Below are 16,743 nucleotides of genomic sequence, written 5' to 3' on the forward strand. Positions count from 1 at the left end.
TCTTGTGTATTTTTCATATACACATATGCTGTTAATCAAGAATCTAACAATGATGTGTCTTTGGTACTTTGTTTTTTGTTGCTTATGTAGATAAACTTCAGTTTGATATTTATTACTACTGTATATTTATTTTGTAATTTTTGTACTTTTGTATTGTTTTGGGCCTATTAATGTTGGGGAAGTATTATTTTATCCTTTGTGGACTGTGCTTGCAAGTTCTTGTAAAATAAATAACTTAATAATATAAGAACATTTCATAAAAAGTTGAATGTTAATTTGCAAACTTATGTTCATCTTTATAAATCCATTAATGAAACAAAGTTACTGATATATAAAGAGTAATTTATAAGCTACATTTCATTTGTATTTCTAATTAATAACAAAATTAACAAGATATATACCTTCTTGATTTCTTTGTACTTGTGACAGAGGACTTTCATACTGTGTTGTTTTGTTCACATGACTAAAAAGAAAAGCAATAAAAATTTTATATATATATATATTATTGATATATAATCTTTTATAATAATTACAAACATAATATTTTTCATTAATTATGAAAATTTGTTGTACTCTGATCTTTTGTTTTGATCTCTTGATCTTTTGTATTGTATTCTATAACATTAAGACTAACTTGACTATATACACTTCGTTACACTACAGGATGAGACGAATACATGTCTAGACGCTGTTAGTCATACACGAAAAAGAGTGGTCTAACAGGTTTCTTCTGTCCCCTTATCCCTTTGTTTTTGGGGTTTAACACAGTGTTTCCACTTTATATTCTACACATAATATATTTATTTTCTTTCCACTAACAAAATCAAATTAATCAGACCAAAGTTTTAATTTTATTTTGTTTTATATAATATTTAAAATTAAAAATAATTAAGTAAGATTTATTTCAAAGCAAATTTTTCACTCTTCTGTAAATATATTTTTGTATCTAGTAAGATGGACTACAACATAATCTGTAAATAAATAAATATATGTATATTTATAGAAGTCATCTTGAAACGGATTCCAAAGATGGCATTCAGAAATTAGTAAGTTCTATTGAATTAACTCATGAATATAATCTGTTCAAAATTTGAAATAATACAATAAAACTCAAGGTATTCTAACAAAGTAGTCCACTAGAAAATTAATATATTAGTTAAATGTGACAAAAAATGCTTCATTAAGTTGAATTTTATTATTCAAATCAATCCTAAAAAAGCATTCTAAGCAAGAAGTTTTGGCTTAAGAAATATATATGTAAACATTAAAATTTAATTAAAAACAATATTTTCACAAAGATAAATATGGCTGTAAGTGCAGAAATTTTAAATTTCAAATTTATAAATTAATTGCAAGAACTCATCAAAATTAATGCATCCCATTTTTTATTCATAAGAAAAAAGAAAGACACAACAATAAACTTTATGTACTCAAATTTTTGTGATTTTAACTGTCATATTCTTTACTTTATTTTATTATTAAATAAAATATTAATGCATTTAAATACAACAAATGAATGTAACTAATTAAATAATTTGAAAAATTGGTAATATTCATTAACATGCATTTTATTTTGATATGTTTTTTTTTTTATTTCCATAGAAAAGGATTAAAACTAAAAATAATTGCATATCAATTAAAATATTTTAAAATATAAATTTTACAAATATCATAAGTGTAGACAATAAACTTACTCGATATAATATGTTCCATAATGAGGATCCTCAATCTTCTCCCAACCATATGGAAGTTCACTCATGCTAACATCTAAAATTTTATAAATATAATATTTTATTGTAAATTATATTAATTTATTTATTATTATTTTCACTAATTTTCTATAAACTAATAGCATTATTAGTATTTGAACATTAAAATCCGTATACTTGAAATATAGACATAAAATTCAAATAAATATTTTAATAATTTTGGATATCCTTCAAAAACAACAAAATTAACATTAAAAATATTATAATTTTAAACTAATTATTATTGGATTCCTCAGTTTTGACTGAGATATCCAATAATTAAGTTTATTAATTTATCGAGTTTGAAAACTCAATAAATTAATAATTTAGAAATTAGTAATTTATCAGACCAAATTTATCCAATTTATCCAAAAGAATGCTTACCTCATCAAACATCTTTATTTCATAAATTGCCATTCAATAGCAAAGTTTTAAATCAATTGAAAATCCATAGAATGCATTTTGGCATCATTTATCCTCTCCTCTAATAATAAAATTTCTTAACTGGAATAAATGTGAAAACAAAAAGTTCCAGCCTGTTTCACCAAAAAGTTCTTTTTTTTTCCCTAATGTTTTCAGCTATCTGTGCAGCCATCATCAGGAACAAACATATAATGGAATAGTTATTTATATAACATTCTGGATAAACTAGAAAAAAAAAGCCATATACAAAAATACTGTTAAGAACACATGCATTAACCATAAGGACACAGCGTGCTTATCAGCAGCATGGAAATTTCTTATACACTGCGACGAGACAAAACTACACAGTAATTTATTGTTACATAGTCAACAAATCTAGTGTTTATTATTATTGTTTATACAGTAGACCCCCCTATAATACGGGTTTGTATAACACGGCAAAAAAATTGCTATCATATTCATATAACATGCTAAAAGAGACTCATATAACACGATAAAACATCATCGCCGACTCGTGTTGCGTCAGGACTTGGTCGAATCTGGACCAATAGCGGATATTGTACAAACAGTTGAGTTTAAACAAGCACTGGACCTACTTTAAAAAAATTTATTATTCAATGGCCATAAAAATTATATTTTTATTAATGATGTCTCCAAAGTTAAGTTACTTTTCTGCGAAAAATTTGCTGATCAGGAAACACGCGTCCGCCATTCGATGAGCCGCTCCGCGACGAAAACAAGCTTAAGCAATGGCGTCGTCAACAGTGCACACTTGGTAAGTAATCCCACAATTTTTTGTTTATAGCATAGTTTATATGGATTATTCCCAAAAATTATATGTGATTTGGAAATGTTGAGTCAAATTAGTCTAGAATCAATCAATTTTATGGAAAAAAACTTTTCAAACAGCCGTAGCCCCTAAACTGCACACGTGCCAGGCTGTGATTGGCTCATGTATTTAAGTGACTCATACAACACGGATTCATATAACATGGAATGTATCTACTGTGTTATAGGGGGGTGTACTGTATTTTATGGTATATTATTATGTATCATATATTTTTTATATACTTTATTATTATTATTATTATTATTTATGTTATTGCTATTACATGTTATTGATCCAAATTTGAAACACTATTGAATTTAAATTTTAAAAATTATTCCATTATATGTCCGTTCCTGATAATGACTGCATAGATAGTCGAAACGTTAGAAAATTAGGAAATTTTTGCTTAAACAGGCTGCAACTTTTTATATCCTCTCCTCATTGTGTGTGTGAAATTTTACATTATATCTATCAGTAACTTTTGCAATACTTTGCAAAGATGTCTTGTCAAGACTAATAGAAACAATGTAAAATTCCCTACTGAGGAAGTGATAAAGGTTGCCAAAAAGCATTTATTGCTACTGAATGACAATTTATGGAATAAAGGTGTTTGATAAGGCAAGCATTGTTTTGGACCTATCAATTGTTACCAGTAAATTAAATATCACAACATTGTTCTAGTATTGACTATTTGAAAAAGTTTTTAATTCAAAAATTAGAGAGAAGTTTTGATTTTGATTAACCCAAAATGCATATCAAGTAATTGAGTTAGTAACCATTTTTTCATAGTCCTGTGCAAACTTCTGTCATAGAGTACTATCTTTTATATAAAAAAAAGAAGAGTTCTTTCAATGTAATTTTAGTAAAAATAAAATTTTAAATCAATTCAGGAAAAAATAATCTTTATTTAAGTCATTAAATGCTTTCGAAAAGCTTAATTCTCAGGATCAAAACCTAGATGATCACAGAAAGAACAAAAAGTTACATGTACAAAACTAAACTTTTTTAAAAAGTGTTTACTGACTCTTCATTTAACACCAGAAATGCCATGAAATTGTTTTACCTAAAAACACAATTACCAGTCAGCATGACCAGTATAAAAATGCCCCCATTTATTTCAAAATGATATCAGTCATACATTGCAAATTCTTTTTATTTTACAGCACAGTTAGTGGAATAATGCAAACTTTATTAAACAAACAAAAATTATTTAAGTTATAGTTGTAACCATGCATTTTCTATTAAGAACTAAACATCATACAAAAATAAAAAAGATATTTCTTTTTTTGGTTACACACTATCCATACATGGTTTTTTGCATTTTGCACAACTTTTAGATTTTTTTTTGTGCACTTACCTCTAACCTTTAACACATTTTAAAAGTTGGCACCTATCCCATTCAACTCTAACAGCTGATTTAAATGTCCTTGATGCTGAAACTGAAGGTACTTTTATCATTAATGTGTCAATTCAAATGATTTTCTGCCAGGTCTAAAATGAAGGGACCACCAACTGGATAAAACCACTGAACATTGGCAGCTAACTGTAGATTTGCACCTCACTCATGGGCTAGCCACATCTAACATTTAAATAAAGACCAGTTTCCCAGAGAATATCCTTCTGGGGAACATAGCCTTGACAGATTGCCCATGTTTCTTTATCCCATCAATCCTAACTGAATTTTCAATTTTACAACTTTTCAAACAGTCCCATCTTTCAATTAGTTTACTTCTAAATTTCAAAGTTGCTAAATTTTTCCTTTGGCCACACTGATTTTCCAAAGTACCAGGAGCTGGCAAATTGACATCACTGTCCTTGTCTGAGATTGTACAAGAGAAATTCATTGATTTGTCACTTCAGAAAATTTTCTACTTTACCATCAGATTCCCCTTCAATATCCTGTGATAACTGTAAGTAGTGATTATGGGAGTCATTGTTTTCTATTCGTCACTGCCATTAACTTAACTTTTTTGAAAATCAACTACCTATCCATACCAACATATATGCTGAGACTTGTTCAGCCCCCTCTTCATAGCTATAAACAATGTATTCTGATTACTGATCATTATGATCATAATTGGCACTTTTAGTTAAACATGTGGAATGCTAGATAATTGTTAAAAATGCTTCTTTACACATAATTGTGTCACAAAAAATACAATTATATGTAAAGAAGCATTAAAATTTGAGGTTATAAAATCTTATTTCAGTCAAATTCACCAGTATAACACTTCTAGGGTTAAAGGCTATTTCTTTGTATTATTTTTTATTTGCTTATTTTAAACATAATATATAAAAATATTTTAGATAATATATTTTCAATACAGGGTCAAATAATGCTGGTCAACAGCCAAATTGTATCTGAGAAAATATTAACAAGTTCTTACTGTTTTTGCTGAAAACAAATTTGACAATTAACATTGATTGTTAGTTTAAGTTAATCTCTTTATACTGAATGAACATTTTTGGACTTAATATAAAAATTTATACATTATTTTTATCATAACATTTATTTTCTATTAAAGCTATTGTTATGAAATTTTTAGTTTTTTAAATTAAAAACATTCAATTATCCAACAGTATTTCTTTAATGATTTTCCAATAATTTAAAATTTTCTAAGATTTTTTTCCAAAGTTATGAACTTCGACCATGTTTTTTGATCAAACGAAAAAATTATAACTTGCATTAAAAAAAAAAAAGACACACTAATACAAAGAGAAAATTTCTTTGGAATTTATCAAATAAATATCCAGAAATCAGAAACTAAAAACTTTTTCTGTTATTTTTATTGGTTATTTACAAATGAATTTTATGTCCAACCAATTTGACAAAATTCTTGCATGAAGCAATTCTGACTATCATCAAAATATAAAAAAAATTAATAGTACATCAAAAGCCTATATAATAAATGTATGAAATGACTCAAAGATGCTCCAGAAGTTGAGTACAAGCAACAAACCAAAAGATACTACCTCCATCACATATTAAACGTTTTTTATGAATGATGCCTTACATTTACATTTATCTTAGAAACAGTAAGTAATCATAAAATTTTACTGTCAGTTTTGTTTTCAGCATATCAAAATTAATAAAGAAAAGCACCAAACAAAGGATACACAATGTAAGTGCTAATTGTGTAATTGGTTATTTCAGATTAATTTGAATTTACAATAAGTCATAACTTACCTATGACTTCATTTTCATTCAGTCCATGATTCTGTGTTAATAGCTGTGTGTCCTGCCATTGAGGTGTTGCTGTTTTATAACTGTAAAAATAGTAAGATAATTTATAAACAATTTTTTTGAAATTCAAAAATATTTTTTCATTCTAGATATACAAAACAGAACAATAAATAAAAAATTAATATTATCAAAAACCAAAACATATTTAATATTCAACTGTATACTTATGATTACCAATCTTATACAGTAACTATAAATCTGAAATGCTTTAATAAATTAGCAATGTTAATTTCTTCAAAAAAATAAATGTACAGTACAAATTTACATAAATATAAATAAGATTTTCAAAGACAATTTCCTTAAACACATTCACATCATCATAAGTTTAAGATAAACCTGGTACATTTAGTAGCAGGTTTATCATAAACTTAGTAGTGATAATAAGCTATGTGAAAATTTTTGGTTTCAATTCTTTCTTTTTACTTATTTATATTCATAAACATTTTGAGCCTGTTGAATTTGAGACTAATTTTGAGATTACAGTATAGTATTTTAATTCTATTAATTGTAAATTTATTTTACAATGACTATACATAACAAAAGACTAAAAAGAAATGAAAAAAATAAATATAGTAAAACCTCTCTATGTTGGACATCTTTGGTTCCATAAGAATGTGTCCAGTTTAGACACATTCTTATGAAGTGAGTGAGTAATTTTGTCCTGAAAGCATGGAAATTAATCTAGATTTGTAGGCATAGTGTGCATATTCAAAGATGTATCAAGTATGTGTGTAAGTGTTGAGTAAATAACATTATCAGCTTATTGATTTTTCTTCAGGTACTGTACAATATTAATATTTTAAACATAAACACGATCATAATAATTTAATCTTGCTTCAGCTTTAATGCTCTTTTAAATCATTATACTGTACTTTTGAGAATGATTGATTTAATGGAATATGGCAATGGAACATATGGGCAATCTGCCAAGGAAGATGCCTCCAAGGAAGATCTTCTATGAGATTAATAAGCTTTCATCAGGTTTTTGAAATATGATCCAATTTGAAACAATATTTAAAATTCCATTAATTTTATAACAATATTACATTTTCTTTAAAAAATATAAATGGGGTTATTAAGTAAGTTACAAATAAAATAAAATATGAATTTAAAAAAAATAATAATATACTAAAAAAATGTAAAATTAAAAGTAAATAAATACAACAAAATCATTTGAAGTGCTATGACAATGTCATGACACCCCAAATTTGGCAGATTTCATCAGGGTCCAACTTATAAAATGAGTATATGATGAACACAAATTAAGAATAGTGGAAATATTGGAATATTTAAATATACATTAACAGACCATTGCATTAACAGCAGACTGTGTGTTGCTATCCTATGCATGGAGATCACTATTTGATAACCCTTAGAAACGAAAGGCAGCAAAAATCATAACACAGTGCAAAACATGATGTCGTCATTGCACTTCAAATGATTTTGTTTTATTTACTTTTATTTTTAATTGTATATTTTTTAGTATATTATTATTTTTTAAATTTATATTTTATTTTATTTGTAACTTAATCAATATATCCCATTTATATTTTTTAAAGAAAATGTAATCTTGTTCTAAAATAATGTAAATGTAAAATTATTCTAAAATTAATGGAATTTTAAATATTGTTCCAAATTGAATCACATTTCAAAAAACCTGATGAAGGCTTATTAATAAAGCCAAAAACATTAGTTCAATTAAAGAGTAATTTGCTGGAAAAGTACATAAGTTATTTTGTATGTCTCTAATTACTGTCTGGTTCCAGCTTATGCCAATATCAGTCAGTCTACATGAAGGTCAGATGGCTAAGGCAGATAAGCCATCAGCCTACTGCTCTAGAGCAGTGTTTTTCAAACTTTTTCTCATCATGAACTGGTAAAATTATAGATAATTTTACATGAACCAAGTAATTATATATGACTATGAATTATGCTTGTTTACTTGCATATTTAAGCTTAGCTCTAAATTCCTATTTAAGTATCACCAGTATTCAACTGCGCTAGGGCCTGTACAGTGAAATATTTTCTGCAAACTAGTGAAATTTTTTCACAAACCAGCATTGGTCTATAGACTGGCTGTTGAAAAGCACTACTATAGAGAACCTGAAATCAAATCAGGATAAGTCAACAAACTCAAGGATTTTTTTTGGAAAGCTGTCTGTTCTAGTTATGTCAGACTTTATGTTCCTCACCACAAATGTTCCATTATGGGCCTGGTTAACCCATCATTGATTTGAATAAAGATCCTGTTAGTGCCATAAAACAGAAAAATTTTTTCAATTTTTATCTACAGTTTACACTCAATTGCTGACGCAAATTCAAAAATACGGTGAAACATAGATCAGATTCATAACAAAGCCAACTAGTGGCAAATAAAAGCAACCTATTTTTTCCTCCTAAGCTAAAAAAAATTAACCAAATTTGTAGCCAACTGTCAGCATAATTTTTGGGAACCAAAATGAATGTTGAAATAACCTAATAAGTCAGCCCTGATCGTTAGGAAGAAATAATGCCTGAGGCTATCAGAATGTGGAAAATCTCCCCAAATGCCATAAAAAGGATGTTTGTCATAAGTTTCCCTTAATTGATAAGGACATCAGATTAAAATGACTCAATGATTAAAAATTAGAGAGACAAATTTCAAGGCAGGGAAGTGTCCAAGATACAGACTATCATATATGTGTAAAAATATAGGGATTTGTCCAGTTCTATGTCAGTGTTAAAGATATGAAGGTGTTCAGGATTCAGATGTGTCCAATTTGACAAGTTTTACTGCAGAACAACACTAATATTAAATAAGAAAAAAACAGTAATAATAAAACAATTAAAATTACAGTACAGTAAAATAGATGATGATAAAAATTCTTTGCCAACTGTGTTCAAACACTGTAAGACTGGAATAAATTATGTCATAAAAAACACAAACCTATGACCTTATAAATTAAATTCCAGTATAGTTTAATGCAGATAAAATACAAATGTTTGTATTTTATCTGCAAATTTTCCATTAATTTTAGAACAATTTTACATTTACATTATTTTAAAACAAGATTACATTTTCTTTAAAAAATATAAATGGGGTTATTGATTAAGTTACAAATAAAATAAAATATAAATTAAAAAAATAATAATAATATACTAAAAAATGTACGATTAAAGAGTAATTTGCTGGAAAAGTACATAAGGTATTTTGTCTCTCTCTAATTACTGTCTGGTTCCAGATTATTAAGGTTCATATAGTTTAATGCAGATAAAATATAAATGTTTGTATTTTATCTGCATTAAACTATATGAACCTTATAAATGAAATTTATAAGGTTCATACATTTGCATTTTTTATGACAACTGTGTTGTAATCTTAAAACAAATCATTGTACTTGTTTCATGTGAAATGGTCTTATACTTTTCACTGAATGTTTTCTTTCAAGTATTTTGTTTTCTTAAGAATGATCAACATAATTATGTATGTATTTTAAAAAGTATATGCCATTAAATACAGCTGTAGTGTATTTAGAACATATTTTTCTCTTACATATTTTGAGAATCTCAGTAAATTGGCTATTATAAAATTTTAAAAAATTAACTCTTTTTGCAACAAAGGTGCTGGCTCATGCTATATAATGTTATAGATTTGCTAATAGCTTCAAATTAAAATGCACAGCCAAATGCCTTAAGTACTCTGGCTATAAAGTCACTAATTTTAATTTATAGCCTGAATATTTAAGGCAATTGTTTGGTTATATATAGGGCTTCAAATTGTTTAATACATTTATAAATTAAAATGCTCACTAACAGTGGTTCACTCATATAGCAGAGAAATTTTTAAAATACAGGTATCCCTTGATTAATGCAATTAATTAATCTCTCGATGCTACCATGTATATCAGAACTGCATTAATAAAATACATTGGTATCTTGGTACTTGAACTGCTAGAACAAATTTTTGGTTAGTAACAAATATTTTTATTTTAATTTTGTCATATGCAAAAAAGTTTTCTATGATAAAAATGAATAACTAATTTAAAAATAAAATGAAACCTTAGAGCTACTTACCTTTGTCAGACAAAATGATACTAAATCCAGTTTTGTTTTTTTTCACTTAATGCAAACAAAATACAATTATCATATCAGTAATACAATAAGATTTTTTGAAAGTTCACGAGTTGTTATACGTTCATTTTTAACAATTTCTTCTGAAATTTCTCTACAGCTTTTGGGTGCCCTGTACATTTTGTATTCTTTAGTTCAAAATTTCCTGAACAAAACTTTTAACAAAACTTATGGGGAAGATGTTCCTAAACTTCAGACAAGTCAAAACGTTTGACATGTCTGACATTTAGGAACATCTTCCCTATAAACACTGCAAGTATTTTTTACTCTTTGTATAGTGTTATATCCTTTATTAAACTTAAAAAGCATCCATAATATGCCCAATATGCATTTTATCTGCAGACATCTCCATTTGATTTCACACAAACAAAATGTGATGTGAAGTTTTAAAATAAGCTTATAAACAAAGCATACAATATCACATTAGCAGTAATGTGTTAAATTTCACAACTATCATAATTAAACTACATATATCCAAATCTATCTATATTTGAAATTACCCTCAGCACAAAAACAACAAATTCACCAACATCTTATTTACTGAGAGAAAAATATATCTATGTTAAGTAAAGACATCTGTTAAAGCTCTATTAATTAAAGCTTCTGTAGCATATACCAGGTTGTTCAATAAGTTTTGTCGTTCGATAAAAAAAAAAACACAATTTTATGGTTTGAAATACATTTTATTATTCAATATAATCTCCCTGAACTTCAATACACTTGTTCCAGTGATCTAATTTATGGATTCCATCCCTGAAGTGAGAATCTGAAAGACTGTCAAAATATACTTCCATGACTGCTATTACCTCTTCGTTTGATGAAAATTGTTTCCCCATGCATGAATTTTTTGAGATGTGAGAACAGCCAGAAGTCAGAGGGAGCTAAATATGGCGAATAGGGAGGATGTTGCAACAATTCGTATTTTAATTCACTGTTTTTCACAATGGTTTTTTTGAGCTGTATGAGAGGGTGCGTTATCTTGATGAAAAATATTTTTCTTCTTCTGTAAACCAGGTCTTTTCTCACAAATTTTTACATCCAGCTGGTCCAAAAGATTACAATAATAGTCTGAGTTTATTGTTTTACCAGTTTGGAGATAATCCACGAACAAAATTCCTTTTGCATCCCAAAAAACTGATGCTAACACCTTCTTGGCCTATTTCTGGACACTAACTCGCTTCAGAGCCGAAGTACCGGGTTCACACCACTCCTTAGCCTCTTGTTTTGATTTGTTCATGATGGTAGACCCAAGTCTCATCCATGGTAATGAAACGATGCACAAAATCCTTTTTATTTTTTCTAAAACGCTCCAAATGTTGCTGAGAAAGTTGCATTCGAATGTGTTCTTGCTCAATAGTTAGCGAATGCAGCACCCATTGTGCACACAGCTTTCTGTAACCCAAAACATCAGCCAAAATATTGCTCACACTGCCTAACGAGATCCCTAGGGCTTCTACTAAATCTCTCTCAGTTAATCAACGATCTTCCAAAACCATATGCTGTATTTTTGCTGCGATTTCTGGTGTTGATGCACTTTTTGGACGTCCTTCACGTGGATCGTCTTCAAGACTTGTACGGCCACGTTTAAATTCAGCAACCCATCTTTCTACTGTTCTAATTGAAGGTGAAGAGTCCTTATACACTTTTACCAATCGCTCATGAATTTGTTTTGGTGCTACACCTTCCAAAAATAAGAATTTTATCACTGCACGATATTCAATTTTTTCCATTGTAAAAAAATACACTGACACGTCAACTTTGAACAGCTGCAAATATAGGAATGAGTTGACAGATCTACACGAAACTTTACACGTGTTTATAAAAAAGTAGTACTATTTTTAGAGAAATAAAACGACAAACCTAATAGCGCTATCTCTTATTGAACGACAAAACTTATTGAACAACCTGGTATAAAAAAGGATTGTTGCAATTAATTTTGTACATTAATCAAATCCCGTGTTAAGCGGGGGGATACCTGTATATCAATTTATTATTTGTTCAAATAAACCTGTTTATACAAAGTTTCTAATAAGTTTCATTGAAATAATAATTTAGTACTATATATATATCATATTAAACTATTATCTCAATGAAACTTATTAAAAAGTTTGTATGCACATATATACAGTCAAACCTGTTTTTATGCGCTCTTTTTATGTGCGATTTTATTGTCCAACCGGTGTTCCGCGGAACACTGATGTTTCGTAAGCATCTCCCAAGTGTTCCGCAGATTTAGTCACAAATCGGAAAGTGTACAATCGTATTCGAGCCGCCGAATATCAAAAAATTAAAATCATAAAATTTTCATAAACTTAAATATATATGTACGACTCGTACTTACGGAGTGTACTACTGTTTCGAATAAGATAAAGACAATGATAAAAACTGAATGAAATATGTAAAAAACATCAGGCACAAGTTTCTCATTAAAGTTATTTAGGTATATTTTTTCCTGTCTTAGAATTGGCGTTAATAATATGAGTAGAGATTTTGAATTATAACTGCTCAATTCTAATAAAATAACTGATGACAAGCTTATATATTTCGTATTAACTTAAGTAAGTGTTCCACTAAAGAAAATTGATCACAAAAGTGTTCCGCAACCTAGAAAAGATTGGGAACCACTGATATATATATAATGAGCTACTCATTTGTCAAATCAATTAACTTCATAAAAATAAAAAAGTAGAGAAATTGATAAAATAATATACATTTTCTTTAAAATTGTTTTTAAAATTTAAGTAAAACATTCTGTAATGTATTATTATAGGTTTAGCTTTTATCTAATGGCACATAAAACAATAATGATTATTCCAAGGATATACTATTTTTACATGTGTAAGGGAGTTAATCAATTTAGCCAGTAAATAGCTCAAATATAGAATTTTAACTGAAATAACAAATTTACTTACATTCCATCAGGAGTTTGGTTTGCATGATGAATTACATTATTAATTTTTAAACCATCATTAGGTCTCGAAGCCATAATTTAAAAGTTTGTGTGTAGAAGAATATTCACAAAAGAATAAAAAATTACAAGGTATTTCTGATACATTTTAATAATTCTCAGTTCTTCCATTGTGTTACTAAAATATAAAAAAATAAGTTTTAAACAATAATACTTTATATCATAATATAATAAAAACAGTTAATTTTTAATATTAAAGTCATTTAATATTTAAATAAAGTAATAAGCTTTGTATTATAACAGATGCCAAGAAAAATTTGTACAAAATATTTCAGGCTCCTTCTAACAGCCAATAATTTTTAACTATGCTGTACATACTATAACTTGAAAACACGTAGAATACAGAATATAAGATACAGAATATTCTAAAATATTTTTCTGCATTTGATTTTCTATTCTTTCAAAACAGAAATAAATGATGATGCTTTATGCCTAAGAGTGTACAATGTTTACACATTAAATAAAACTTTAGGAAAAAATTTACTATAAGCCGTTTTGCAAATGAAAGCATTTCAAAACAGACTATATTGCATTCAACATTTTGAGAGTGGGGTAGGCCTATCACCAGAGAGAAGAAAGGGATCCAGTATAAAAACAAAAATTCTAATGAAATCCAAGTTGGAAGGATTGAAGAGGACATTTGAAGACAATGACAAGGCTTCAATATGATCTGTAGCCCCGAAACTGAAAATTTCATGTACAGTACTCGACTACATATGGCTTTGAAAACAAAACCACATTAAATATCAAAATAAAATAGGTAATTTCCAAACAGATTGGACATGAAAAAAGCACTGGCAAGAATGAGGTGCTAAAGGTTATTGTGAAAGTTCTTCATTCTGAATGATGAATCTTTTTTACCCTCTCGCACTTGACAATCAATGATAATAGCGGATTTCTTACCAGTGATATATCCTCTATACCTATCAATATATAGTTTTCCAAGAAAAAGAAATTTGAGGGCAAAACGTACCTGAACCTGTTACTGGCATTGGTGAAATGACTGAAAAAATATCGTAAACGTTTTCAAACCTTAATAGTTCTTCTTCAGACATATCGCATGAAGAAGAACCGGTGTTGGTGAAAATGTCTGAAGAAGAACCGGCGTTGGTGAATATGTCTGAAGAAAAACCAGTGTTGGTGAAATGACGGATCCATCATTTCACCAACACCGGTAACAGGTTCAGATATGTGTTGCTTTCGTCCCAGTGTTCTTTGAATGTAGAAGTTTCCAGGGCAAAGTTTTGCTTTGGATTTCAGTGGGACCAAATGGATCGAGTCAAGTTCTAATCAGAAAATCAAAGTTTTGCTATCAATGCCCAAGAATATTTAAATGAAAGTATACAACATTGCCCAATTTCTTACATTCAAAAGAACTATTCTCAAGCAAATTATGTCATCTGACCAAATTCAGAGCAAGTTTCCACTATGCCAAAACTGTACTGGATTACCTGCAACAAGAAAAGATCACCTTCATCAAAAAGAAGGACAATCCTGAAAATGTACCAGCAATTAGGCCAATCAAGGAGTTTCAGGCAATTCTCAAGACAGCCATTTATGAAAAAGTGTAGAAGGTAAAAAAAAAAAACACAGATCACCTGATTGATTGATTAAGTACTGTCTGAAAAATGTAAACCAGTCTTGTACAGAAACTTGTACTTCACACCTGAAGAGAATTGATCACATTCAATGATAGAAACTTGTAGAATTATGAAAGTAAAAGATAACATATAGCTATTCATCACCTTTCATATATTTATTTAATTCACAGTTTTCTTTTTCCAAGCTAAAAATTATGTTACACAAACTTGTGTAAATTTTATCAAGGCACCCATTATTTCAGTAACCTAATAATTGAAAAACCCTTTTAGTCATACTAATTGAACTCAATAGAGACTCTTTCAATACAAAGTTTAATTTTAACTTACTAAACTAAACTCCTTGTACATACACTGTTCAAAATAATCATAGAATATTTCTAAAAAGAACCACAACTGAAAAATTAAATCAATTAAAAACAGACAACTTAACAAACTCCAAAAAAATTTTAATAATCAATTTTTTGATCCCTTTGATGGATCTGCTTCAGTTAATTACAAGGTATACAGTATAAAAAATGAATGCATTCAAATGTTTGGGTGATCCAAAACTTAACACTATCATATAAAAGAACATATAATGGTTACACATTCAATAACAAATTTTAAAATCATAGAATGCAAAAATCATGACTTATTTACAAATTGGACAAACTTAAAATAAAATATAAACAAAAATAAAATAATTCTGCAACCATCAGGAACTGATGTTCTCATGGTTATATACATGTTTTCCTACTTATGAACAAGTTAGGTTCCCAAGATTTTGTTATAAGTCAAAATATTCATAAGTCAAAAACTATCCTAAAAAGTACATTTGTACACAGAATAAACACTTATTGTTAGCATTTGATCCTTCAATGTACTTAATAGAATACATTACTCTTGTTTATCCAATTGCTACTGCTTAGTAGTGGGTAAGCCCACCAGTAGCCGAGTGGTTCTGTCGCTAAACACTGGGAGTTTGGTCACGGGTTCGCACTGCGCTCAGACGGGCTGGCCACGTGGATTTTCCGAGTTTTCTCCACGTTTGTAACACCTGAATAGGGGCCAGTTTCCCTTACAAGACCTCCCAGAAGGCATTTCCCCTCATGTAACATCACACACCAGAGAAGGCAACGGGGAACCACTCTGGTTGTAACTTCCCCCAGGATACACCTTGGCACCTTACTAACCACTTATTAACCTGCACCAGGTGCTCACTGACATCAGGATTTCTGATATGGCACACAGAGAGAGAGTAGTGGGTATTTCAAACACAATTTTTTTTTCATCTAATACACTTAGTTTTATAATGCCCACTTTAGTTTCCATGGAAATAGAGTGAAACTTCTTGCATTTATCTCCACTGCTAAATTTACTATTATGTTTTGATTCATAATCATAAAAGTTTATAAAAATTGCAAACAACTGTGAAAAATGCCAATACTCCAATGTTACAAAATTCAACACCACCTCACGAACAGCAAAGAAACCTCAGAATTCACCAAGAACAAAAAATGATGATACTCAATAGAAATAAGTCCACATTAATTATTTATTAAAAATTTATTATTTATTACTAGCCAAAGACTGACTTCAGCACCACTCTATGAATGTCAACAAAACTTCAGAATTTGTACAAAATTTAAATTTTAGACACAGTCAAGTTGTTCATAAGTTGAACATTTGTAACTGACTCACAAAAAACCTTTGAATATCCAGTACATTATTTAATTGAGAAACAAAGAAACGAACGTTTTCTACCTCATTCAGTCTTCATCAGGTTACAACACTGGGATTCGAAGAACAGTTGTGCAAAACACTTTAAAACTGTTGTGTGC

General features: G+C 28.7%; 1 protein-coding gene across 1 annotated transcript in view; it reads right to left on the minus strand.

Annotated features, from left to right (window-relative positions):
• The window catches only part of LOC136969202 (membrane-associated guanylate kinase, WW and PDZ domain-containing protein 1-like), a 56,741-nt gene that overhangs the window by 25,655 nt on the left and 14,343 nt on the right, over positions 1-16,743 (minus strand). Inside the window, 4 exon segments of the mRNA XM_067263299.1 lie at positions 402-463; positions 1,695-1,767; positions 6,188-6,267; positions 13,267-13,440. Coding sequence (XP_067119400.1) covers positions 402-463; positions 1,695-1,767; positions 6,188-6,267; positions 13,267-13,340 — 289 coding nt within the window. The 5' untranslated portion in view covers positions 13,341-13,440.

The sequence above is a fragment of the Centruroides vittatus genome, unplaced genomic scaffold, assembly GCF_030686945.1.
Source record: "Centruroides vittatus isolate TY-2023 unplaced genomic scaffold, ASM3068694v2 contig_1758, whole genome shotgun sequence".
Lineage (NCBI taxonomy): Eukaryota > Metazoa > Arthropoda > Arachnida > Scorpiones > Buthidae > Centruroides > Centruroides vittatus.